At 31.7% G+C, this 24,689-nt stretch overlaps 2 protein-coding genes across 5 annotated transcripts; one reads left to right on the plus strand and one right to left on the minus strand.

Annotated features, from left to right (window-relative positions):
- The first annotated feature begins 5,378 nt into the window (after positions 1–5,378).
- On the plus strand, positions 5,379–9,109 carry LOC107950589 (ADP,ATP carrier protein 1, mitochondrial-like). 4 transcript variants are annotated; one of them, XM_041075796.1, is made up of 5 exons: positions 5,428–5,551; positions 6,967–7,095; positions 7,353–7,821; positions 7,926–8,297; positions 8,561–9,109. In XM_041075796.1, the coding sequence occupies exons 3-5, from the start codon at positions 7,354–7,356 to the stop codon at positions 8,855–8,857; spliced, it is 1,137 nt and encodes a 378-aa protein (XP_040931730.1). In that variant the 5' UTR covers positions 5,428–5,551; positions 6,967–7,095; position 7,353; the 3' UTR covers positions 8,858–9,109. The 4 variants fall into 4 exon arrangements, with proteins under 4 accessions (XP_016740959.1, XP_040931730.1, XP_040931731.1 ...); XM_041075795.1 differs by lacking the exon at positions 5,428–5,551 and adding an exon at positions 6,073–6,860; XM_016885470.2 differs by lacking the exon at positions 6,967–7,095 and having other exon boundaries at positions 5,379–5,551.
- A 2,948-nt stretch (positions 9,110–12,057) lies between these two features.
- Positions 12,058–12,978, minus strand: LOC107950598 (uncharacterized). Its single transcript, XM_016885480.2, has 3 exons — positions 12,824–12,978; positions 12,468–12,734; positions 12,058–12,390 (listed from the first exon to the last, which is right to left on the minus strand). The coding sequence occupies exons 1-3, from the start codon at positions 12,878–12,880 to the stop codon at positions 12,187–12,189; spliced, it is 528 nt and encodes a 175-aa protein (XP_016740969.1). The 5' UTR covers positions 12,881–12,978; the 3' UTR covers positions 12,058–12,186.
- Positions 12,979–24,689: the final 11,711 nt, after the last annotated feature.

A 24,689-nucleotide genomic window follows, 5' to 3' on the forward strand; every position in this document is an offset into this window, starting at 1 on the left:
GAGCAATTGATAATACAGTCGGAACTAAGAATGAGTTAATAAGTAAAGATGGGTTCTAAATAGAGATATCATGTTTTTCTGAAAACTACCTGAAATATATAGTTTCACTGTTAAAGAAAGAAGTTATTTATAGGAAAATCGATTTATTCAGATATGGTATTTACAAAATAGTTAACTAAAAATTTCTTTCGAATTAGTTTCTTGAATGAACTGAATGATGTGAAATTATTAATGACTATACTAGTCAATGAATTAGTGAATGAAAATAAATAAATAAATAAAAATAAGACATTTGAACATAGCTGTTACAATTGGGTAATTGTTAAGAACTGATAGATATACATCATGCTAAAGGGTGAATTAAGTAAGGGAGGATGATAAGTGAAATTTGAAGGAATAATGAAGAGTATATTCAGGTGAAAAGTTCCATGTTTATGATAAGGGTTTGAAGAACGATATGAGGGTTATAGGTCATTAATGAATTAAAAATATATATACATAAGTATATGAAATCGAAGGGACGCTTTTAAGATAATTAGATTATGCATTTTTTTTGAATAAGTAAAATAAAAGAATAAAGTGATAATAAAGTTCATGGTCAATAAAACTAAAGGAATTTCGAGGACGAAATTTATTTTAAGGGGGAGAGAAATGTAATACCCCGGAAATCTTTACAGTAATATATTATCCTTGATATAATAAAACAAGGAAATAGAGTGGTAAAAAGGGAAGTTTTGAGTTATGGCAACATTGGGAAGTAAATTATGATATCTTGATTCAAGAAAGGACTAAATTGTAAAAGTCAAAAAAGTTTTGTTGTCTAAGAGTAAATACTCAAGACTTAAGGGGTTAAAGTGTAAATATGAAAAGTTGAAGGACCAATAGTGTAAATATTTTAAGGGTAGAATGATCTAGAAACTAAGGAAAATGGATAAATTAGGACCAAATTGAATAAGTGAAGAACTATAAGGGACTAAATTACAATTTTACCAAATTAAATGATGACTCAAGGATGAAATTCTAAAAGATCATGAAGGGCAAAATGGTCAATTAGTAAGAGAGAGAATTCTAGAATGTAATGATTATGTTGATGATATTTTAAATTAATTAATTAGATAAATATTATTTTATTAATATTTCATGAGATATTTAATATTATTTTATTATTATTTATTTTGATATTTTATAGAATTCATGGACTGTTATCGATATGTGTGATAATAATAGCTAGAAATAAGGATTAAATTGCAAGAATTTTATTTTCTTGACCCTAAGGATGAAATCGTCATTAACTAAAAGTTTAGAGACAAAATGGTAATTTTTGCCTGGAGCATTAATTAAATGCATTAGAATATGAAATGAATGAAAATGATGATCAAATTTATTTATAAAGATCCGGACGACACAAATACGAGACTTGATCATGGAAAAGAAAATATATCAAAATAATGAAATCATAAACACGAACAATCAATGAGGTAAGTTCGTGTAACTTGAATTATATTCTTAAATGCTTGAAATGCATGTTTTTGATATGAATATGATTTGAATGTTCATTATATGGAAATTTATGAAACATTGATATATTTGATAAAATAGGAAGAAATCTCGTTTGAATGAAAGGAAAATTCGATGGATCTCTGAAAAGAAATTGACGGTAAAAAGGATCTAGCCCGGACGGGTAATCCAAATTAGGGTCTGAATTTAGCCTGGACTGGTAATTCAGATCTAAGCTCATTAGAGTAATTGTCGTTGCAGGGGATTTAGCCTGAACTGGTAATCCCGACAATACTCTATGAGTTTATATTACAGGGGATTTAGCCTGGACTGGTAATCCCACTGTAAGAATGAGGTTCGCGGGAGTGTGCTCTCTGATAGAAAATGTGTAAGACCATGGTTGAAAGATAACATGGCAACCTGATATGAAACGTGTAAGACCATGGTTGAAAGATACCATGGCAACATGACGGGGAAATGAATAAGACCATGGTTGAATGATACCATGGCAACATGACAGAAAATGAGTAAGACCATAGTTGAAAGACACTATGGCATCATGTCGAAGATAAATAAGATCGTAGAAGAGAAACGCCAAGATATCTGTCGAACAACTAATATTCAGGTAATATAACAAATGGTTAAATGAATTGGTTATACAAAATGGTAATGTGAAATGTTTACAGGAATTGGTCATATGGAAATAAATGTACAAAATAGTTGTATGAAATAATTTATAAGATAGATAAATGAAATAAGTATAGGTACATGGAATTTAAATTATGTTAAGTTTAATACGAACCATTACCGAAATAAATATACCTAAGATACAAGGAAATGATGGTGCATGAAATGTTGATATAATGAAATGAATGATATATGTTATTAAAGAAACGGTACGAGAATGATATGTATCACGACATGTACATATGAGATTATCTTTTATATGTTAACATAAGGAAAATATGTAAGTTAAGACGAGTATTAAATTCAAATATGACATATTGAGAAAATAAGAATTTATATGAAATATGTGTAAGTACACTAACAAGTGTTGTTGTTGATGCTTAGGCAAGTGCCAAGCCATTGACTGAATGGTAATATATTTATTGATGCATTAAATTGATAAGTATTTAAGTGAATTTTTTTAGTGATTTGCAAGTGGTAGTAATGCTCCGAGATCCTATTCTGCCAGCGGATACAGGTTAGGGGCGTTACAACAACTGGATTGCAGACAAAGCCATTTCATCAAGCTCTTCCCATTCTGTTTTATTTAGATTCTCAGGGTTTTTCTCAGTAACAACCTTTTTCAAACCGGATTGAACTAGGATTGCCATCATCCGAACTTGCCACAGATTGAAATTTGTCTCACCATCGAACTTCTCAATTTCAAACCTTGTTGTTGCCATCTTTGAATGGGCTAATCTATGAAAATTGAACTAACTCTGATACCACTTGTTAGGATTTCGACCCGATTAAACAACAAACAAGAAAATAGCAGAATAAATTGAGAAATTGAACATACAAATTTAATATGAAAAAACCCCTCCAAAAAGGATAAGAAACCACGGGCAAAGATAATTTTACTATAATGGAAAAAGAACGAAGAGTACAAAAAGATGGAGATAAAAACTAAACCCCGAAAACCCGAAAACAAAGAACCCACAAAACGTAAACACAAAATTCTCTAAATGTGTTATGAGTTCTAATATTTAATGGGCATATTTTCTAAGGTTGTAAAAGAGCCTATTTATAGGCTAAATTCATAGATCAAATAATAATAAAATAATCTAAACTAATCAGTGTTTGATTGAAACAAATAAACAGAGTTTAACTGAAAGATTATTTTTTAAATTTGACTGAAAATAGGAGTCATATTTAACAATAATTTAATTAATCATGTTTCAGTTTTAATTAATCTTAATTTATTTAATTAAGCTTAATTGTTAATTTCGTACATTAGAGAATATAAATTTATGTTTAATTAAGTCGAAAGTGGTAAATATTTGTTTTGAATGTTATTTGGATGAGTAAGTTGAAAAATGATTTAATTTGATAAAAATTGAAGTAAGGACGAAATTATAAAATTTGTAAAATTTTGAATTCTAAGGGTTTGAGTAGTGAAATATGTAACATTGATGTAGTAACTAAATTATATCATTATGAAATATGAAAATTTGTGAAGTTGAGCATAAAATAGAAAAGTTTTAAACTATAGGGTTTACATTATAAATATTTTAAAACTTTAGTTTTTGGACTAATTTACATTATTTGGGAATTTTCAATTTTCAAAAATAGAATCTGAGAGTTTAACTGTTCAAAAATCAAGGACTAATTTTTGGAAATTTTGACAAATTTAGTTATAAGGACTAAATTATAAAATCTCAAAAATTAAGAAAAGAGATTGTTTTGCAAAACTGTACAAAATATGCTTTAGGACTGAATTGTAGAATAAGAAAATTTGTTTTTGAGGAATTAAATCGTAGACTACTGAAATTTAGATTACAAGGACTAAATCGTAAAAAAATATAAAATTAAAATATAAGGGGCTGTTTTCTTTGACAGTGAAGAGAGCTTCCCCTCTATTGCTCTGAAAGCTTCCTGTTTTGTTTCTTCGACATTGAACAGAGCCTTATTAGTTTGGAAAATGTATTTCAGAAAAAAAATTGGTAAGACATTTTCCTTAAAAAGACCTTGATTTTACCCTTTTTTTTTGAAGAATGATTTCCTTTGGATATTTATTTTCCATCAAACAAACATAGTAAAACATTATAAAAAATATTTTACATGTAAATAAACGAACCCTAAGTGATATTATAATTACAGGAAACTGATTTAAGTGTCTCATGTTGGTGCTTCAAATCTCTGTATGCTTATTCACATGTTCTATACTAACATCTTTCTCTCAAGTCTTGCAGGTCTACGAATCAAACTGCTTCCAACTTTAGAGTTAGGGTTATTTGGACGATAATTAAGAGATAATACTTTCAATTGTTGGAAAATTAATCGACTATCTGGTGAACGTCACTTCAAAAATTTACTTAAAAAAGTCGTCATCAATAATATTTTTATTTTATTATTTAGAGATGATATAACTCAAAGAATAAATTTCTAATTAAAAAATATATATTTATGGAAAGAAAGAAAACAGTAGTAACAGCCAAACAAGTCATTGATTTAGTAATAATGATGAGTGATGAAATCAAATTCTTCCTTCCTTTTAGAATTGAAGCACAAAAAAGGAATAGAAAGAAAAGGAAAGAAGCAAAACCAATAGTAAGAAGATATGATTTGAATCTGTTAATTTAATTCCACTTAAATCCCGATACACTAAATGCTTAGAAGAATAAAACGTCACCTATAATTTTCAAATTCCAAAAAATATATGGTTACATAATCGTGGAATGGAAAAGTAAGATGCTGCAGCAGCCGGCCACACAATTTCACATATTTTAAGGGGTCCATTACTCCTTTTCCAAACAACAAAGTGCTGCATTACTTCATTTTCTTTCTTTTAATATATATATTTTCACAATGAGTCCTCAAATTATAGTTTTTATTTTAAATTAATCTTCAAATTTTAAATATTTTAATTATATCTCTAAACTATCAGCGTTATATCAATTAAATCTTTTAACTATTACAACTGTTAACTTAACTATTATATTTGAAAATTAAATCTGACATCATATTTATCAATTAACTTAATGATTTTAGTAATAAAAAGGTCTTATTGATATAATCTGATAGTTAAAATATAGGGACTCATAACTTATTTTTTTTTAAAAAAAATCAGTATTTAGTATAATTACATATTATTAATTAAATTATTTAAATAATTAAAATAATACATACAGCAAATGGGCCTGGCCTCCCACTCGCACAAAGATAGCGCCAATAAAAAGGGCACGAGGGTTCTTTACAAAGCCGTGCTTCGTCTCGCCTTTCCTCTCCACAAAACACTTGAAAATATCTCTCTTCACTTTCTTCTCTTTTCAACGCAGAGTGAAAGGCGGGGAGGCCGTAGACAATCTCTCTTGCGCTCTTCTCGTAGGTAAAAATGTTTTACTCATAAATATCTCTAAAATATCAGATCTGCTATTCTACATTTTGGTTTTACCTCTTCTGCTTGATATATACTCTTTACTCAAGTTTTAGTTTACCGTACATAACTTAGATCTGTTTATTCTCCGACCCTTTTGGTTTAAAATAATTTTGCTCACGTTTGATCTGATCTGAAAAGTACATTGCTTTTTCTTTTCAGATCTATCGGTATTTACTGCTCCTTTTTCTCTTTTAGTGCAAATCGGTGGTGTGGAAATCTATAAAACTTGTTATTTAACCCTCGTTTACAGTTAGATTCTTCAGATCTGTTTATTTTGCTTACTGGTCCTGTATCTGCGTTGTCAAAGATTGTAATATATTGTTGATTGCTTTGCGTTATTTTTTGGTGCTCTGCCATTTACCTTATCTGCTTGCATGCATATACATATGGTTGATCAGGTGAAATGTCTTCATTTTTGGTGTTCCGTAACTTCGTTAGTATATTGAATAATATAGTAATATAGCTATCTATACGTGCCAGACTACATTATCTGCTTGTAATTTCGAGTACCATTTAGAATAGGGATAATGTAACTTTTGGCCCTTGAACTTGGCAAGTAGTTCTATTTTGACCCTTGAATTTGAAAATTGTTATTTATTTAAACCTGTTCTGTTAATGACCTTGAAAAGAAAAAGGGATTATGTAACTTTTGGCCCTTGAACTTGGCAAGTAGGTCCACATTGGCTGCTGAACTTTTTTTGGTCCATTTTCATCCCTAAACTTGAAAAATATTAAAGTTTGATGATGCGGCACTCTTAAGTTTGAAAAATAAAATCTTTTTAGATGATATGTGGTACAATCTTAGAGTGTTATACTTATTGTTGTAATAATCAAAACTCATGGTTGAACAGGTTAGACTACTAGTTCTTGATTCAATCAGTTTGACCGATTTGATCTTTGAACTAACAATAATTAAATAAATAATCAAAAATCCTTTAAAAAGTAAAAAGAAAGATAAAACCAGATTTACTTGGCTTTTAGATTTTAATGAATTTTTAATTAATTATTTAAATATTGTTGGTTTGACAGTTTGAACTGATTGAAAACTGGTTGAATGAATTTTGGACGAAAACCTGTTCCACCACCAGTTGGGTTATATGAGATTTTGAGATTGTACCTTAATTTCTTTTTATTTTTTATTTACTTGATGTTGTGGCACAACCTCAAAGTGCAATTTCGTCAAACTTTTAGATTTTTCAGGTTCAGTGATCAAAATGGATTTAGTTTTCAAGTTCAAAGTAGACCAAAAAAAGTACAGGTATCAAAGTAAACTTAGTTGTCAAGTTTAGGGGCCAATGTAGAAGTACTTGCTAAGTTCAAGGGTTAAAACTTACATTATCCCTTTTTTTTATGCTCATTAACAGAATGAGCTTGAATGGATAAACGGTTTTCAAGTTTGGGGGTCAAAGTGGATCAAAAAAATGTTTAAGGGCGAATGTGGAGCTGAAAGTTACATTATCTCTTTAGAATATTTTGATTGGCATTGTGGCTCGGTATGTGGTTTAATTTTTTTCTACTAATAGTGGTTATTAAATGTTTTCTGCTTAAAATTGATCGGATAATTAAGTTGAATTGACGAGTTGTTCTAAGTACTTGGGTGTGTTTTGTTATACCTGCAGGATATTCCATTAGTTTGCTTTGTTGCACCTTTCCCTTTAATTGTTTTACGTTACCATGCATGAATTGAATGACTGATTGTACAAATTTTTGTATGTTAATGTGCTCATTTGCATTCTTGCGTGGAAATCAGAATGGATCAGATTCAACATCCATCTGTCATGCAGAAGGTAGCTGGCCAGCTCCTTTCTTCTAGCATTTCCCGAGATTTTCAAGGGTATGATGGGTCTTTCAGGAGGCCTGCTCTATACCAAGGACATTTTGCATATGGGAATTATTCCAATGCTGGAATGCACTATCCTATTGTTCCATCAACAGCTACCGCCATTTGTGTTCAAGCCCCTGCAGAGAAAGGATTTACCAGCTTTGCCATTGATTTCCTCATGGGTGGAGTTTCTGCTGCTGTGTCAAAAACAGCTGCTGCTCCGATTGAGCGTGTTAAGCTTTTGATACAGAACCAGGATGAAATGATCAAAACTGGTAGGCTCTCTGAGCCCTACAAGGGTATCGTTGATTGTTTCAGGCGAACAATGAAAGATGAAGGAGTGGTTTCTTTGTGGAGGGGTAACACTGCTAATGTTATTCGTTATTTCCCCACTCAGGTAAGCACTTGTAGCTTTTTTTTTTTTTAATCTTTGGTTTTGTTATTGAATATTTTTTATTGCTTGAATGTTTTATGCTTATTGTTTTGTTCATTTTGCAACAGGCTTTGAACTTTGCTTTCAAGGACTACTTTAAGAGGCTTTTCAACTTTAAGAAAGACAGGGATGGTTACTGGAAATGGTTTGCTGGAAACTTAGCATCTGGAGGTGCAGCTGGTGCTTCTTCCCTTCTTTTTGTCTACTCCTTGGATTATGCTCGAACCCGTCTTGCCAATGATGCAAAGGCTGCAAAGAAAGGAGGAGAGAGGCAATTCAATGGCCTTGTTGATGTCTACAGGAAGACCTTAAAATCTGATGGTATTGCTGGTCTTTACCGTGGTTTCAATATTTCATGTGTTGGAATCATCGTTTACCGTGGTCTATACTTTGGAATGTATGACTCCCTGAAGCCAGTGCTTCTCACTGGAGATCTGCAGGTTAGTATGATGTTTAAATTTGTGTAAGAGGTTTTTCACTTTATAACTGTGACATTGATCACAATTCCCACTGCACTGCATTCTATGTTAAATTTTGTGTCATATGGTCTCTTTGCTTATTAGATGGTATTTTCTACATTAAAATTTTACTAGCACAATGGTTTTAATAACTCTTACCAATATCTAATTGAGCTTGTAATTCTACTTCAATAATGTAATGTTGTAATGACATCTTGCTCTCTGTTTCCCTCTGAATATTACAGGATAGTTTCTTTGCTAGCTTTGCTCTTGGTTGGCTCATCACAAATGGTGCTGGTCTTGCATCGTACCCAATTGATACTGTGCGTAGAAGAATGATGATGACCTCTGGTGAAGCAGTGAAGTACAAGAGCTCACTCGATGCATTTTCTCAGATCTTGAAAAATGAGGGAGCCAAGTCTTTATTCAAGGGTGCTGGAGCTAATATCCTTCGTGCTATTGCTGGTGCTGGTGTGCTTGCCGGATATGACAAGTTGCAGCTCATTGTGTTCGGAAAGAAGTACGGATCTGGTGGTGCTTAATATCTCTTTTTCATTTTTTACTTGTTTATGTTTAGATGGTGATGAAAAGCTCGACTACCCAGAAATTTATTTCGGCCAAAAACTTCATTAAATAATTCTAGTTTAGTCAGAGAGATGAGAGAGGGTGTTTTAAACCCTAACTATTTATATTCTCATATGGAAATTTTGATTAAGAAATACTGGTGGCTAATGCCCCCAGCCCCTGTCGGATTTTTATTGGTTTTGATTTTTGGAAGTTCTAGTTCTGTTTTAGTGTGGGATGTCATCCTCATTAGTGATTATTTTAGGCTTTCCAACCGGATTGAATTATACTTAATATCATCAATGATAATTGTTTAAATGCCGGCAATTAGCGAGTGTTTTAAGAATTGTTTGTGCAATAGTCTTGTCCGAAAAAGCTATACGAGGTCCGTTGGGGTTTAGCAGTGCCAGAAAACTTTTGGATTTTTAAAAAGGAAAAATTAAAATTTTTAGTTTGTCTTCTTTTAAAAGTAATTTTGGTTTTAAATTATTTGTTCATTTCTCTAATAATATAGTATTTTTTTATTTCTTGGTATTTAATTATAAATTTGTTAAAATTATTAATTAATTTTTTTAAATAATATAAATATATTAATATTTAATTACAAATATTTAATGATTATATTTAAATATTTAAAATATAATTTATATATTTTAATTAAATTTTATAAATAGTTAATATTTATTATTTAAAAATATTTAAAATTTATATTTCATATGTTAAAATATTAACAAGTTATAATAAAAAAATTTAATCTTACTAAAACATAATATTAATTAATTTAAATAATATTTAAATATAATTTAATAAAATAAATATTATATTTTTTAAAAATATTTTTTATAATAATATTAAATACTTAAATTTTAAATTAAAATTTTATAAAATAATTCTTAAGCACTTTTCACAATAATTTTTGTAAGTACTTTCAAAAATATTACTAAATTAACCCTTTATTTTCAAAGTTTGCATGACAAGCTTATTTGTAGTGGAGGAGTTTGTGGGTTGAACTTAAAGCTCAATTTTTAAAAAAAATTCGAACTTAGTTCAGGTCATGCTTCGTTCAGTTTTCCTAGGTGACTCGCTTTAGTAATTATTACTAATAAAAATATTTATTTAAAATTAATTACAAAATACATCAATTTTGATATGATATTATTTTATTTTTTGAATAGTGAGTCACGTTCGGCTGGTTGGTAGTTTAAAAATTTAACACCTCTGGCAATGAGTAGACATAATTATCCTATTACAATATTGGTAGTAGGGTTTATGTACGTTTAAGTTGTATCTAGTTGGGTTTTTTTAAACCTAATTGGTTCTTGACGGAAACTATTAACTAAACTAATACATGGCTGTCGTCCACTTATGTACTGATAGCCCATAGCCAGACCTAATCTGCTACGAAACTGTAATTATCTAAGACCTTCCATCCAACAAAATGTCTTTACCGTCAAAATTTTGTTGTCTTGCTCTCATTTCCAAAAGACAACAATATCAAGTTTTAGCTTGTTAACTCTTCCAATCACCTTGCATTGTTTTAAATCATTCAAACCCGTTTCTGTTCCACACAAGCAAAATCACGTTATAGAGGAGTTAAAAGTCCCTTTAGATGCCTATTGCACCCCTTTCCCTTGCTTCTTCCTTCCATCCAGATTCTTTTTCTTAGGTTTAGTTTTGCTACTAACTCAGGCACTCCTGTAGCTGCAACTCTTTTCCTAGAGGACCCATCTATTTCATTAATTACTGCCTGCAGAACTTCGAGTATGTTAAAAAGTTTCCTTATTCAGCTACTAATTCATAACTCTTCTTCATTCTGTTCTATTAACTCATTTGTCTTTTACATAATCTTTTTTTAAAAATATTTTTAATAGTAGTGTAGTAACTAAGCCTTTAAGGTTTGAAGCAACGACCAAGCCATTGAGAATTGTGAACCTTCAACATTTGGACCAACACAGAAACATCCATAGATCCACGTGCGTTTCTCTTCCTAGGCCATGTAAACACCTCACTCCAAATTTGATTCGATTTCTCTTAAAGAGCTCATGAATGAGCAAGCAAAGCAGAAAAAAAAAAAAAACAAAGAAGATATACCTGTTGTACCTCTTCGAAAAAAACCGTGTATCTCTTTGAAAAAAAACGTCTATTTTCCTAAATAATTTATTAAAAGAACCATTCTCATAAAAAGAAAAAAAGGGAAAGAAATTAAGGGTTTCAACTCTCATGTAGCTTCCTTTACATTACCATTGACTTTTGTCCCATGCTTAATGCTTCTCAGTTGTGTGGTAAGGTTTATAGCCAGATGGTGTTTGAAGTCTGAAATCCGGCTCTCCTTTGAATGACCTATTTTATTATCAATATAATATAAACTTTTAAAATTCACATTATAATAAATTTTTACTCTTTATATTTTGATATTTATTATTTTAATTTTAATTTTTTAAAATTTAATTCTTAATTATCTATTTTTTTTACTTTACTTCACATAAAAATATAAATTAAAAATAAAAAAAATATCTTTTTTTTTAAATGGTGTAACATTATCTCTTAAAGTGTTTCGACTAAATTGACGTTAAATCTTATAAAATCACTAAAAAGTAAATCAATGAAAACCAAATCATCTTATATAAATCATCTCAAAAGACAAAAAAGAAGTGAAAATAATGATTTTGAGTTTTAGGTATTTTCATTCTTAGTATATTTTTAATCAAAAAATTATCTAATAAATTAAAAGGTCATAAATCAAATCAAAAGTATAAGGGGAGTTTAAAATTATAAGCCAATTTAAAAAGCTATCATATCTGAACCTATTCTTCTTTCGTATGATTATATGAATGATTCCCTCAAACTCAAAACAAATGCAGACGAAACGGGTAGCCATTAATTCCACCTTTGGCTTCGGGTGGGGATGACTGACTACCAAATGAAGTCAAAAAGCCCCTTTCCCCTATGCTAAACCTGTTTCCTTTATGCATTTGGTATCATTGTTAGAAGCAAGATCCAGAGAATGAGAAAAGCAAGATCTTTTTTAAGCTTTACGGTACTAACTACTAAACACCTTTTCCACCATTCCTGGCTCAAAAACCACTCCCACCATTCAACATATCTATATCAAATATACGCAATTCCCAAAGTTTAGAGCTAACGAAATTTAACTTAAGGCGGCTACTCGAAGTACTAATTTGAAAAACCAACAGCTCCCCATTTAAGGAGCATGGAGAACATATTAAAAATATCTACTTGTTTAAAATCTGTTCAACAACAAAAGAGAGGTACATGCATGCATGATCAAATTATACATATCAAGTTTTTATTTTATTTTTGAACCAAGGCTGAGGCTGAGACTGCTCTTTGCCTTTCCATTCCATTCCGTTCCTTTGTGTTGTTTAGAGTGTTTCCCTTTAACACATTGCTTCACAAATTGTTTGATTCCTTTCTTGTGCCCCTTCTTCTCAACATGGACCGCTTCCCTCTTCTTCTCTTCTTCCAATTCTTCCTCCAACTGCATACACAGCTGATTCAAATAAAAAACCATCGTCAGATCACTAGTTAAACATGCATCATATATCATATCATATGATTTAATAATACCTTGAGTAGGCGGTCCTCTACTTGGTCCAGCCTATGAAGGAGTGTTCCTTTGAGCTGAGTCTCCACCATGACATGATCAATGGGACGACAGTACTTCTCCAGGGATTTGGCGGTTGGGGAGAAATCGATAGATGAAGGATGACCCTCCGTACATGTGCTGCCCAACGTCCCAGTTGATGGGGTGGATGCGCTAGAGCTCCTTGGGCTTGGAGACCTGTTATAATTACAATTACCATGGCTCCCTCTCATTTCCTCCAACTGCCTTACCTGATCATTCATATTAATATATTATCAAAGCCATGCAGCATGCAAATGAAAAACCAACTCAATTAAACACCAAGATTATAACACCATACCATGTTGTCTACTCGATCTAGTCTAGACAGAACCGGTTCTTCACCAACGATACCCATCCAGATATTCAGTTTGGTTTTCACGGGAAATGATGTATAATGAATTGGTGACCAGGAGAGCAGTCGTTCGAGATGTCTTAAAAACAAGAGTGATAATGTTAGAAATATATATTTAACTATAGATGCAATCTATATTATTACACGTGGGAGCTTCCTAGCAAAGTGTAGGATGTGGCATGATTCTAGTGTTGCACGTGTTAGAGCAACGGGGACCATACCCATATTGTCAGGAATTCATGATGGATAACGATAAATGATAAATTACACGTCTTCATGCAATGAATGCAAGGTGACCACGTGCCATTGCAGGCCATATCTCTCTTGTATGTATGTATGTTATGTATGTGCGTATAACTGTACGTATGGGCCGGGGACAAATTGCTTTTCCTTTGATGCTATTGCTAGACAAAGCCAGCCAAAAACCAAGAATAGTACTAGTAAACTTTAAAGCAGTTCTTGCATGTGGTTGCCAGGGCCCTGGAATGTAATGAACTAAAGATCCTTCTTGCTTCATCAAACAAATAGCATGAGGTTGATGTTTAAATGCAACATTTGTGATCTAAATAATAATTGTTGGTAATGCAAAATAGTTGAGAATTTAGTGGAGGTTGTTGACGATTTTGTGGAGGTGTGGTTATGGGTTTATTTACAAAATTGCCTATCTTTTTACCGTATCACCCTTCTGTTACTAGTATAAATAGAGGATTAGTTTCCTCATTTTTAACACACTAAACAGAGAAAAGAACAATTCTCTATGAAAACATTCCTCTCCTCCACTTTCTGTGTGTTTTTTTTACAAACTAGTCATTTTTGTTCCTTAATCATTTTAGAGAAAATTCTATCTAGGAGTTTGGATTTTAAGTAGGACCGGTTATGACCTCTCTAAACTTTCTTGGGAATTGTTCCTACTGTGATTTCTCGAGAAGAATAATACCAATCGAGTTCTATCTTCCATATTCGGGTGTACGAATATTGACGGACTATGTTGACCGCTTCCAGCGTACTAATGTCCAGAGTATGAATACTGTAATAAGATATAGAAATATGAGGAGGTATTTGAAAGCATACGGGTCAAGTTGTAATATAGTTTTTACAATGGGATATGTGGACACTCCGAGGATCGTACCCAAGGGAGGCAAGTGCTAGGTCAATTATAATTTAAACACTACAAAGATCTAATTAGTACTTTAAATCAGTTAGAGTACGAAAACATAAAAAGGGTGGTTTAAGGATTTTTATAATAATAAAACAAAATAACATAAAAGAAATAGACTTCAAGGGATAAAAAGGTAGAATAAATCAAATCTTGATTTTGGGTGATTAGCTCGCTTCAGTAATCTCCATTAACTGTCATTTTAGGTTTCTTGTCAATCAACTAGTCGCTACTCTAGCAGGATCTTCTGATCCTCCACTAACATAACGAGTCAGTAAGAACTACTTATCTTCCGACCTCACAGTCTAGACTGGCTTGGGGTGAAGGTGTTCACGGATGGACCATACAATTTTTGGGTTAATTTCCACCTTGATGACTTCCCGATGTTGTCAGGATTAGGGTTTGTTTCACGTTCTTCCTTTCTCAAACAGCTAATCCATTAAGTAATCCTACAAAACAGTTAACAGATCATTCCTCCACTCGCTAATCCCCCATAAAGGGATTAGTTCCCCATAGCTTTCATAGACAATATAAAATCAATGTAAAGAGAAAGTATGCTAATTAAATCGACAAGATAGAGTAAATGAAAGAGCCTAATTATATTAAGATTAATCGCAAATCCACAAAGTTTGAATGCTTTCACAATTCAGATCTCTTGAAATCAACAAAAACAACTAAAATAAATCTACAACCTAAGAATGAAATACTAAACTAAATTTTACACAGAGAATCTAGGCTAAAGGAATGATGTCCATAACAAGTGAAAAATAAGCCTATTTGTAGCCTTCAGGTGTCGTCATCCTTAACCCTAGGTTAGCTAATTTTCCCGAGCTTTAAATTTGAGTATGCAGGTCAAAATGCCCTTGAGTCGTGTTTTATTTCCGTCACAGAGTTGATGTCGCGACACACAGGACTTATTTCGCGACAGAGATAACAGTATACTCCTCTTTGAGGCGTTTTCAGAGGTATTTCACGACACCCTTAGTCCGTGTCGTGACATCAAAGCCAGACTTGAGTTTTTTTCCATTTTCTTCCTTATGTTGCGACATCGAGTCATCCGTGTTGCGACATAGCGACCAATATTCGTTTAGCACGCCTTCTAATGGTCTCTTGCACACTCACAAAGTGTGTTAGCTCACCCTTAGGCCTCATTTGGCCCCTGAGGTTAATAAAAGACTCAATTCACACATTTTATTGAATGTAAATAAAACTAAGAAAACTTAACTAAAACATAACGAAAATGCTTGTATTCAAGCTCCTTAAATACGAAAACTAGTTTAATTTGCTACACCAAATTATGGAAGATCATGTGTTAACCTTTGGGGGATGACGTCCATTACACGATTACATCGATCATGTAACACCCCTCACCTGTATTCAACGCTGGAATAGGGTTACGGAGCATTACCAGACTTATCACACATTTAAACATACATTTCATATACAATTTAATCAATTCAAATACAATCGCAACCAATCATATTATCCCTAATACGAGCCTACGAGGCCCTAAATAAGTATTAGGAGCGGTTCGAGACTAAACCGATAACTTTAGAAACTCTTAGAAAATTTTATCAAAAACAGGAGACACACGCCCGTGTGGCTCGGCCGTGTCTCTCATATGGCCAAAGACACGCCCGTGTCACAGGCGGTGTGGATATTCGAAATAGGAGCAAATGACTGTGTTCCAGCCTGTGTTCGACCCCGTGTAACTCTCTAACTTGGGTCACACGGCCAACACACACACCCGTGTGGATAACTTGTGTACCCTAAAAATAGCCATACACGCCCGTGTGCCAGATCGTGTGCTAGGCCGTACCAAACCTGTAGGGTATACTGACTTATGCCACACAGACAAGTCACACATCCGTGTGTGAGGCCGTGTGGAGCATATTGACTTGGTTTTAATTTCAACACCAGGGGACACACGCTCGTGTGGACAAAAATAGGCTTATTTATTAAGCCATTTTTCCATCAAACTTTCACAAACCTATACCAAACCAAATTGCACAACTCATGGTATAAAAATAGACATTTAAACCAACCAATTCAAGCCTAAATCATGCATATTCTATATCACCATCTTCTGTACACATAAGTCACAAAAGTAGGCCACACCATTTATACCAAATTCATACATACACAATTAACCAATTATGCACATTCAATTATACATCAACATGCTCAATCTACAAGTATATAACTTCTCTAGTTTCTACTATTTGACAATCACAACATCTATTATCAATAAGCATCACAAGGCCAAACATAACTACATACTATAAACTATATGCACACCTTTATACACATAACCATACCAACCAAAATTAAGCCAACTCAAATGGAAAAACAAAACCAAACTTAAAACATTTACAAGCCAATTCAATTGGCTAAATACATTGACAAAACATATGCCAAAATGACCAAAATCCCTATACATGCCATATACTCAAAACATAAGCTTAAAAGTGCCAAATTGATAATTAGATAGTGCGACGAAATCTCCGACAATCTTCAAATCCGAGCTAGCTTTAAATTCACTATAAAGCATAGAAAAATAAACAAAGTAAGCTTTATAGCTTAGTAAGCTCGTATGAAATAAACTCAATCTTAACATAAATATACAAACTATCAATTTGAACATATCAACATGTAATTCATTTAAGTAACAAACCTTTCAAATTTTCAATCATAATCTTGTGTATGAACTTCACAACTGTTTCGATTTAAACTTAAACAGTTCATGTACATACATGTACCATCTCGTATTAATCTCATATTCAACCACGTCTTTCATTTATCTGTTGAACCATTTGGAATACTGTCGGATACATGGAAAACTGGCACCCGAAGTGCCACATATATAGCCAAAGCTATCTCAATCTCATATCACATGTACTGCTCACAGTAGAGCTATCAACGGGCCTGCTCACACAAGCTGTGGGTCAAGACGTAGCTACACGGTGCTACTTACACAAGCTGTCAAGTAACTGCAACACATGCCGGTATACTCAGCCACCGGTAGGACGTACAGGACCAACACCGGGATCACATAATCATAATAACCCCCTAATGACATGCCACTAGTATCCAAATCTATTTCTAAGGTTCAACCGGGATTTCTAATGCCGAATCGTCTTCAAATCATTGTCGAACATGTCCGTAGTTTCGTATTCACATTTTATTCAATATCAAAGCATTTAAATCATAAATATAACAATGCTTATTACATATGAACTTACCTTGGACGTAAAAACGGCTAAATTGATCGATTAGTCGAGAACTTTGTCTTTACCTTGATCTATATCCGAGTTTCGCTTTTCTTGATCTATATGTAATCAAAATTTAATTATCTCTCCATTCAATTTAATCCAAAATTCGTATTAAGGAAATTTTACATATTTTCCCCTAATGTTTCACATCTTTTACAATTTAGTCCTTATTTCATAAAAACACAAATTCATGCAATTTAACCACAACCAATGCTAGCCGATTACAATTAGGTCTCTAGTAGCCAATATTTTTCATTTATTTCACATTTTAACCACAAAATTTTCTTATTTCTCAATTAAATACCTAATTTGCATTTTCACTAAAAATCATTTAACAAAACTTGTATAACTATCATCAAATATTCAAAATCTATCATTAAACATCAAAATACTCATATATTCATCAATGGAAACATCTAAAATATTTAAAAAAAATTCAAAATAGTCTCTAAGCTAGCTAGACCTAGTTGCAATGATCTAAAAAACATAGAAATCATTAAAAACGGGACAAAAATCGTACCTTAATGAGTAAAATAGCATAGCCGAATGAAGAACATAAAAATGGCTTCTTATAGCCCTAATAATCAGTTTAAGAAGATGATATGATGACTTAATTTTGTTTTGTTTTATTTATTTATTCTTTATTGACTAATTTACTATTTTAACATTGATTAATAACCATTAAAACACTTAATAATATGTTCATATATGTCCACTCATGTTTCAAATAGTCCAATTACAATATAAGGACTTCAAATTTAATATTCCATAGCTTTTAGGCACTTTTAACTAATAAAACATCACTTTTGCACTTTACGCGATTTAGTCCTTTTTATCAAATTAACTAATCAAACGATAAAATTTTTAAACGAAACTTTCACACAATCATTAAATCATTCTATAAACATTAAAATAATAATAATATAATTATTTTGGTCTCAAATTTGTGGTCCTGAAACCACTATTCCAATTTGACTAAAAACGGGCTATTACAGATCAGGGCGAATTCATTTCTAAGGCAGTGGATTTACCACAGTATAGTAATTTTTGACTTCATATTTAATCATTTATTTCTTTTCTAGTAAGTGCTAATAGATTTGTTTTGCAATAGATTATATTTCCAATAATTTAGAAACGAATTATTGCTTAAACATGTCTACCTCGATCAACCTACCACAAGCACATTTAGTCGAAAATCCAGATGACTTTATAGCTGCTATGGTTTCCGAAATAAACATGGTCGAAAATAGCACGGAGTGGATTGTAGACACAAATGCCTCTAAACATTTTTGCGCCAACAGAGAAATGTTCATCGAATTTGAAAAGGTAACCGAAGGTGAGCAAGTCTGCAATTCAAGCACTTTGGAAGTACTCGGTAAAGGAAAAAATTTACTCAAACTCACTTTTGGTAATACTTTGGCATTGAACAATGTTCTGTAATAGCCCGATTTTTAGTGGTGTTAGCAATTGTGGATCGAGACCACTAAAATCTGACAAGTGAGTTAAAAATCTATTATTTGATATTGATGAGTCAAGTGTGAATTTTAGATATATTATTGAATTAGTGAATTTTGTGATTGAAAAGAATTTATTAGAAAAATTGGGCCGAAAACGAGGTATCGAGACCTCGAATTCATAAATCGAGCCATAATATTTTTAGAAATATTTATGGAGTGTTATTGAGTTAGTATTAAAATTTTGTTAGAAAATTTTAATGTTTGGGTAGTCAATTAAATAAAAAGGACTAAATTGAAAAAGGTGTAAAAGTTGCTAGAAGGATTAAATAGCTCAATTGTCAAACAAGGAAGGACTTAAAGAGAAAAATAGCCCAAGGGAGATATTTTTGGAGGCATGGGCAGAGAAAAATCTGGAAATTTAAGAAACAAGGACAAAATTGGAATTTTAGAAAAGATTAATAGATAAAAATCTAATTAAAAGAGAAATCTAGACATTTTCTTCAAAATGGAAAGCCAGAACGCAATGGGAGAGAGATCTCAAGCTGTTTTTTCATAATTTTTCTCTATGTGAGTTTATTTCTTGCCCTTTTTCTTGTATTTTTTGTGATTTTAAGACTTTTACAATTAGCTCCACCTATTGAATTCATTAGGTTTTGATTTTGTCGGAGAAATTGAAAGTTACCATGGCTGAGTTCTGGAATTTTATGATGAATTAACATGGATTTAAAGCTTTAATTTCATTATAAGATGATTTTATTAAGTGATTTTAAATAGAAATTGGTTTTAAGACCTAATTGTGAAAAAGTTGTGAATTAGAGTTTGGTATTGAATTCTGAGAATCAAAGGCTGTGTTATAGCTTAAGGTAATTAGATAAATTTTTAATTGAGATAAATTAGCTCAATTGATGGGTTAATTGAGCAGGGACTAAATTGTAAAAACTATAAATTTAGGGGTAAAAGTGTAATTTTAAAAATCAAAGGGTGAAAATTGCAAAGTGAATTAGTATTGAATTATATGATAATGAATGGAAAATTCAATATTATAGATTAAGAATTCAAGAATAAACGAGGAAAAAGAAAAGTTGCTAAATAGTCCATAAATTTCTATAGCTTCTGCAAATTAACCAGGTAAGTTCATATGACTGAACTTTTGTAATTAATTGTTAATGTGAGAATGATATAATGTATTACTTCATATATTGCTATTGAATTATGAAAGTGAAATAATGTAAAAATCGAATTGAAAGTTGATGGTCGTTAAACTAACTAAAAATTCGACTTAAGGCAAGCGCACTTATCGAACAGTAGTATAGTTATGGTAAGACCAAAAATATCGTATCCACGAGCACTAAAAGTACTAGTAATTACTATCTTTTTATTATCTAGCCTAATAATTAAAGGACGTTTACCTAAAACTAATTATCTAATTAGCTAAGATTACGACAGAGATTAAGGTTGGAAAATACTTTTGAAAAACCGATTGAGATGACAATACCCAAGAAAGAATCCACCTAGACTCCACTTATTACCTTTGAATTAGAAGATTTATTCACTTGATTTATTCCGTAGAAATCCTTGATTTATGTTAATATCCCTTTCGAGACTAAAAACAACTGACTCTAGGTTGATTAATTGAAATCTCTTTCTAATTAAAACCCCTATAGTCACATTAACTCGATCTATGGATTCTCTTATTAGATTTGACTCTAATCCGACAGATTTATGTCGTCCTATCTCTAGGATTGCATGCAATTTCGCTTAATTATGAAAGATTTACTCTTAAATAGGAACTTTTTCTCCACTGAATAAGCACATCAGAAACTTGAATTAATATCCTGGAATATTAAAGCAAGGATTAAAACTCACAATTAAGAATAAGAACAAATGTTTATCATATAAATCAAAGAGTAATAAGATTCGTCTTATGTTTCATCTCCTTTAGGTATTTAGGGAGTTTAGTTCATAATAATAATAGAAGACATCTCAAAGTTTAGAAAACAACAAAACATAAAGAAACCCAAAGAACTTCTAGGAAATTGGATGGAAATCTTCAGTTTTGATGTAAATCCTATCTCCGAGGTGATTCTGATGGCTGTTTTTGAGTATTTTCTACCCTCAACTCTGCATGTTCCCCCTAATCCTCTTTTAGGGTATTTATATAGGCTTTAGAATGCTTCAAAACCCTCAAAAGTGGCCTTTTTCGAGTAGAACAAGACTTAGGCTCGACAGGGACACGGCCGTGTGCCACGTCCGTATGCAAGTGCTCAAGTCGTGTGTAATTTTGAGTTGGTTTCTAGTTGACACGGCCATGACACACAAGCGTGTGGTCTACTTGTGTGCCTCGCACGGGCGTGTGGTTTACCCGTGTGGAAGTGCTTAGGTCGTGTGAAACACTATTTTAAGCCCAATTTGTCTGTTTTTGGCCCGTTTCTCGCTCTTTTTGCTATCCTAAGCTCTCCTGAGTGTAAAAACATGAAGTTAAAGGATTAGGAGCATCAAATTCACTAAAACCAAGGAAAAATCATTCATAAATATGCCAAACATGGGATGAAAATATGTATAAATTACGGTTTATCAAAAGCTCAAAATTAAGGGATACGCAGGATTGAGTACGTTTGTTCAGTGACAAGTGATGAATTGATGGATAAGACCATGATTAATCCATGGAAAAATTATGACACGTAGGTATGGTATTGTCCATACTGAGTTATGACACGTAGGTATGGTATTATCCATACCAGGCTATAATACGTAGGTATGGTATTTCCCATATCGAGTTATGAAACGTAGGTATGGTATTGTCTATATTGAGCTATGAAACATAGGTATGGTATTAACTATACTGAGTTGTGAATCATGGCACTGAGCAAACGACGTACTCAAATCTATAAGCCGTCCCTTAATTTGACATGTGTGGGTAAGTGACAGATGAGGCTAAGTGTTGAGTTATGAACTGATATTTGGGTATTGAGCTCAACTAAATGAATCCATCGTGTGAAATTGTGGATGACAAGAGATATGTGTATAATACTTGTTTATTGAATTGCTATGGTATTTTGGTAAGATTTATGTTTTGGGCCAATGAACTTACTAAGCTTCCAAAGCTTGCTTTGTGTGTTAATAGTTTCTGTAGATTTACATGATATCGGTGGATCAGATCAACACATTAGGGCACACTATTTAGATTACTTCGGTAAATTTTATTGTGCATTTTAAGGTTTATATGGCATGTATAGGGTTTAATTGAAAGGAAGTGAAGGTGTTATAAACTTAGTTATCAACATTTTTCACTAAAACAGTTTTGGACAGCAACAGTAGTCCAACTTTGAAAATTCACCAAAAATTGTGGAAATCGAATTATAGGTTGAATAAAATATAAAATTTAAAGCCTAATAAGTCTAGTTTTACATAGAAGAAATTGTGTAAGAAAAATAATTTCATATTATGAGATATTTTAATTTTTGTGAGACAAGGTCAGAATGATTTCGGGTTCCCCTATTCTGATTTGGAAAAATCATTAAAAATTTTAAAAAAATAATTATGGGTTATAATTTATATGCTTAAAATAATTTTCAAAAGAAACAAACGGGAACATTATCCGAATCCCGTATGAGGAGATAATTAATTTTTAGTCAACAGGGATCAGAATTGTTGGACAACGAAACATGGGAGACTTTAAAGAACAAACTGTACTTATTGGCTAGACCAAAAATTCTGAAAATTTTATGGTAATAATATATGTGAGTCTAGCTTCAGGAAAAATTAGCGGGTCTTAATTTGGAGTTTTGTAGCTCAATATATAAATAATTTAGTGACTATGACTCGAGTGGACAACTTTGATCATAAATAAATAGTGGAATTATGTGTAATTATTTTGTAAACTTCGATAACATCCTATAACCCTGTTCCGGCAATGGATGTGGGTTAGGGGTGTTACACTTGCCCTTTGTAGAAATTTGATTAGTGGTAGTCTATTGAATAAAGCAAACATTAAACTAGTCTTTGAATCCAATAAAGTTACACTTTCCTGAAATGGGGATTATGTAGGGAAAGGTTATTTATATGGGGGCTTATTTGTGATTGGGACTATGTTTAATAATAAAAATAAAATCATAACTTCTGCTTATATTATTGAATCGTTTGATATATGGCATGTAATACCCCAAAAATTTTTACAGTAAGATATTATCCTTGATATAGTAAAATGTGGAAATAAAGTGAGAAAAAGGGAAATTTTGAATTACGTCAACATTTGGGAGTATATTATGATATATTAATTCAAGAAAGGACTAAATCGTAAAAGTGAGAAAAGTTTTGTTGCATAAGAGTAAATACTTAAAATTTGAAGGGTTAAAGTGTAAATATGAAAAAGTTAAAGGACTAATAGTGTAAATATTTTAAGGGTGGAATGATCTAGAAACTAAGGAAAATAGATGAATTAGGACCAGATTGAATAGGTGAAGAATTATGAGGAACTAAATTATAATTTTATCAAATTTAAATGATGACTCAAGGATGGAATTTTAAAAGATCATAAAGAGAAAAATGGTCAATTAGAAGGAGAGGGAAATCTAGAGGGTAATGATGATGTTGAAGATATTTTAGATTAAATAAATAAATAAATAAATATTAGTTTATTAATATTTTAATTTGATTTTAATTTGATTTTTAATTGATATTTAATTATTTAATTATTATTTTATTTAGTATATATAAGGAAAGAAAGATGAAGAGCCATCATCTTTTCCCATGCACCCAACGTATGAAGAGGAAAGAAAGAAAGAAACTTTCTTTTCTTTACAATTTGGTCCTTTCACCAAAAATCCACCATTTTCAGTTAGAAATCTAAAGAATTTCCATAGCCATCAAGAGAGAAAGATGACAAGGAGACTATGGGGAGCTAGAATATCAAGTTAGATTCAAGAAATAGAAGCTGGAGAAGAGAGAAAATCAAGTTAGAGATTGAAATCAATAGAACAAAATAAGAATATCAAGATTTCAATATATTTTTAAGTGTAATATTATTGAAAAAGCATGGAAATGATGTGAATGTAGAGTTTTCTTATATAAATTTTTATGTTCTTGATATGTTAGTGAAAGAAAATAAGAGAAAGTGATGGAAAATATTGTAGAGAAAGGAAATAAGGGTGTTATAAACTTGGTAATCAACATTTTGTACTAAAACAGTTTTGGACAGCAGCAGTGGTCTAACTTTGAAAAATTGCCAAAAATTTTAGAAATAGAATTAGAGGATGAAAAAAATATGAAATTAAATTTTATTGAGTCTAGTTTTTCATAGAAGAAACGGTGTAAGCAATGGAATCGTAATTTGTGAGATATAATAAATTTAGCGAGACAACGTCAGAATGATTTCGGGTTCCTATGTTCTAACATTGGAAAAATCATTAAACATTGTATACAAAATAATTAGGGGCTTAAATTTATATTTTAAAATACTTAATAGTATATTTCTAAGAGAAACAAATAGGAACATGATCCGAATCCCGTATTAAGAGATAATTAATTTTTAGTAAAGAAAGGTTGAATCTGTCAAACAACAGAACATGGATAAATTTGAAGATTTTGCTGTACTTATTGGCTAAATTATAAATTCTGGAATTTTTATGGTAGAAATATATTTGAGTCTACTTTTTAAAACAACAAGCGAATCTTGATTTAGAATTCTTTAGCTCAAGATATAAATAATATAGTGACAATGACTCAAGTGGACAACTTGATATGAGTATATAAGCATATAGTGGAATTATGTACATATCAAGGATGTGGAACGGAAAGGAGGAGGAGGAAAATATAAGTGAATATTTAGCTAACATGGGTTTACATTAAAAATTGCTAATTTGCATGTTGTAGGCTCAGAGATTAAATTGAATAAAAGTAAAACTTTAAGGGAAATTTTGTAAAAATTT

Source organism: Gossypium hirsutum, chromosome A08 (genome assembly GCF_007990345.1).
Source record: "Gossypium hirsutum isolate 1008001.06 chromosome A08, Gossypium_hirsutum_v2.1, whole genome shotgun sequence".
NCBI lineage: Eukaryota > Viridiplantae > Streptophyta > Magnoliopsida > Malvales > Malvaceae > Gossypium > Gossypium hirsutum.

What these genes read in the sequence shown, in the direction of transcription:
- LOC107950598 (XM_016885480.2), bottom strand. Translation starts at nt 12,880, where the DNA reads ATGGGTATCGTTGGTGAAGAACCGGTTCTGTCTAGACTAGATCGAGTA. An exon ending in TAGATCGAGTAGACAACATG is followed by an intron (nt 12,735 to 12,823) that starts GTATGGTGTTAT and finishes ATGAATGATCAG; the next exon opens with GTAAGGCAGTTGGAGGAAAT. An exon ending in TAGAGGACCGCCTACTCAAG is followed by an intron (nt 12,391 to 12,467) that starts GTATTATTAAAT and finishes TATTTGAATCAG; the next exon opens with CTGTGTATGCAGTTGGAGGA.
- LOC107950589 (XM_016885470.2), top strand. Translation starts at nt 7,354, where the DNA reads ATGGATCAGATTCAACATCCATCTGTCATGCAGAAGGTAGCTGGCCAG. An exon ending in TTCGTTATTTCCCCACTCAG is followed by an intron (nt 7,822 to 7,925) that starts GTAAGCACTTGT and finishes ATTTTGCAACAG; the next exon opens with GCTTTGAACTTTGCTTTCAA. An exon ending in TTCTCACTGGAGATCTGCAG is followed by an intron (nt 8,298 to 8,560) that starts GTTAGTATGATG and finishes TGAATATTACAG; the next exon opens with GATAGTTTCTTTGCTAGCTT.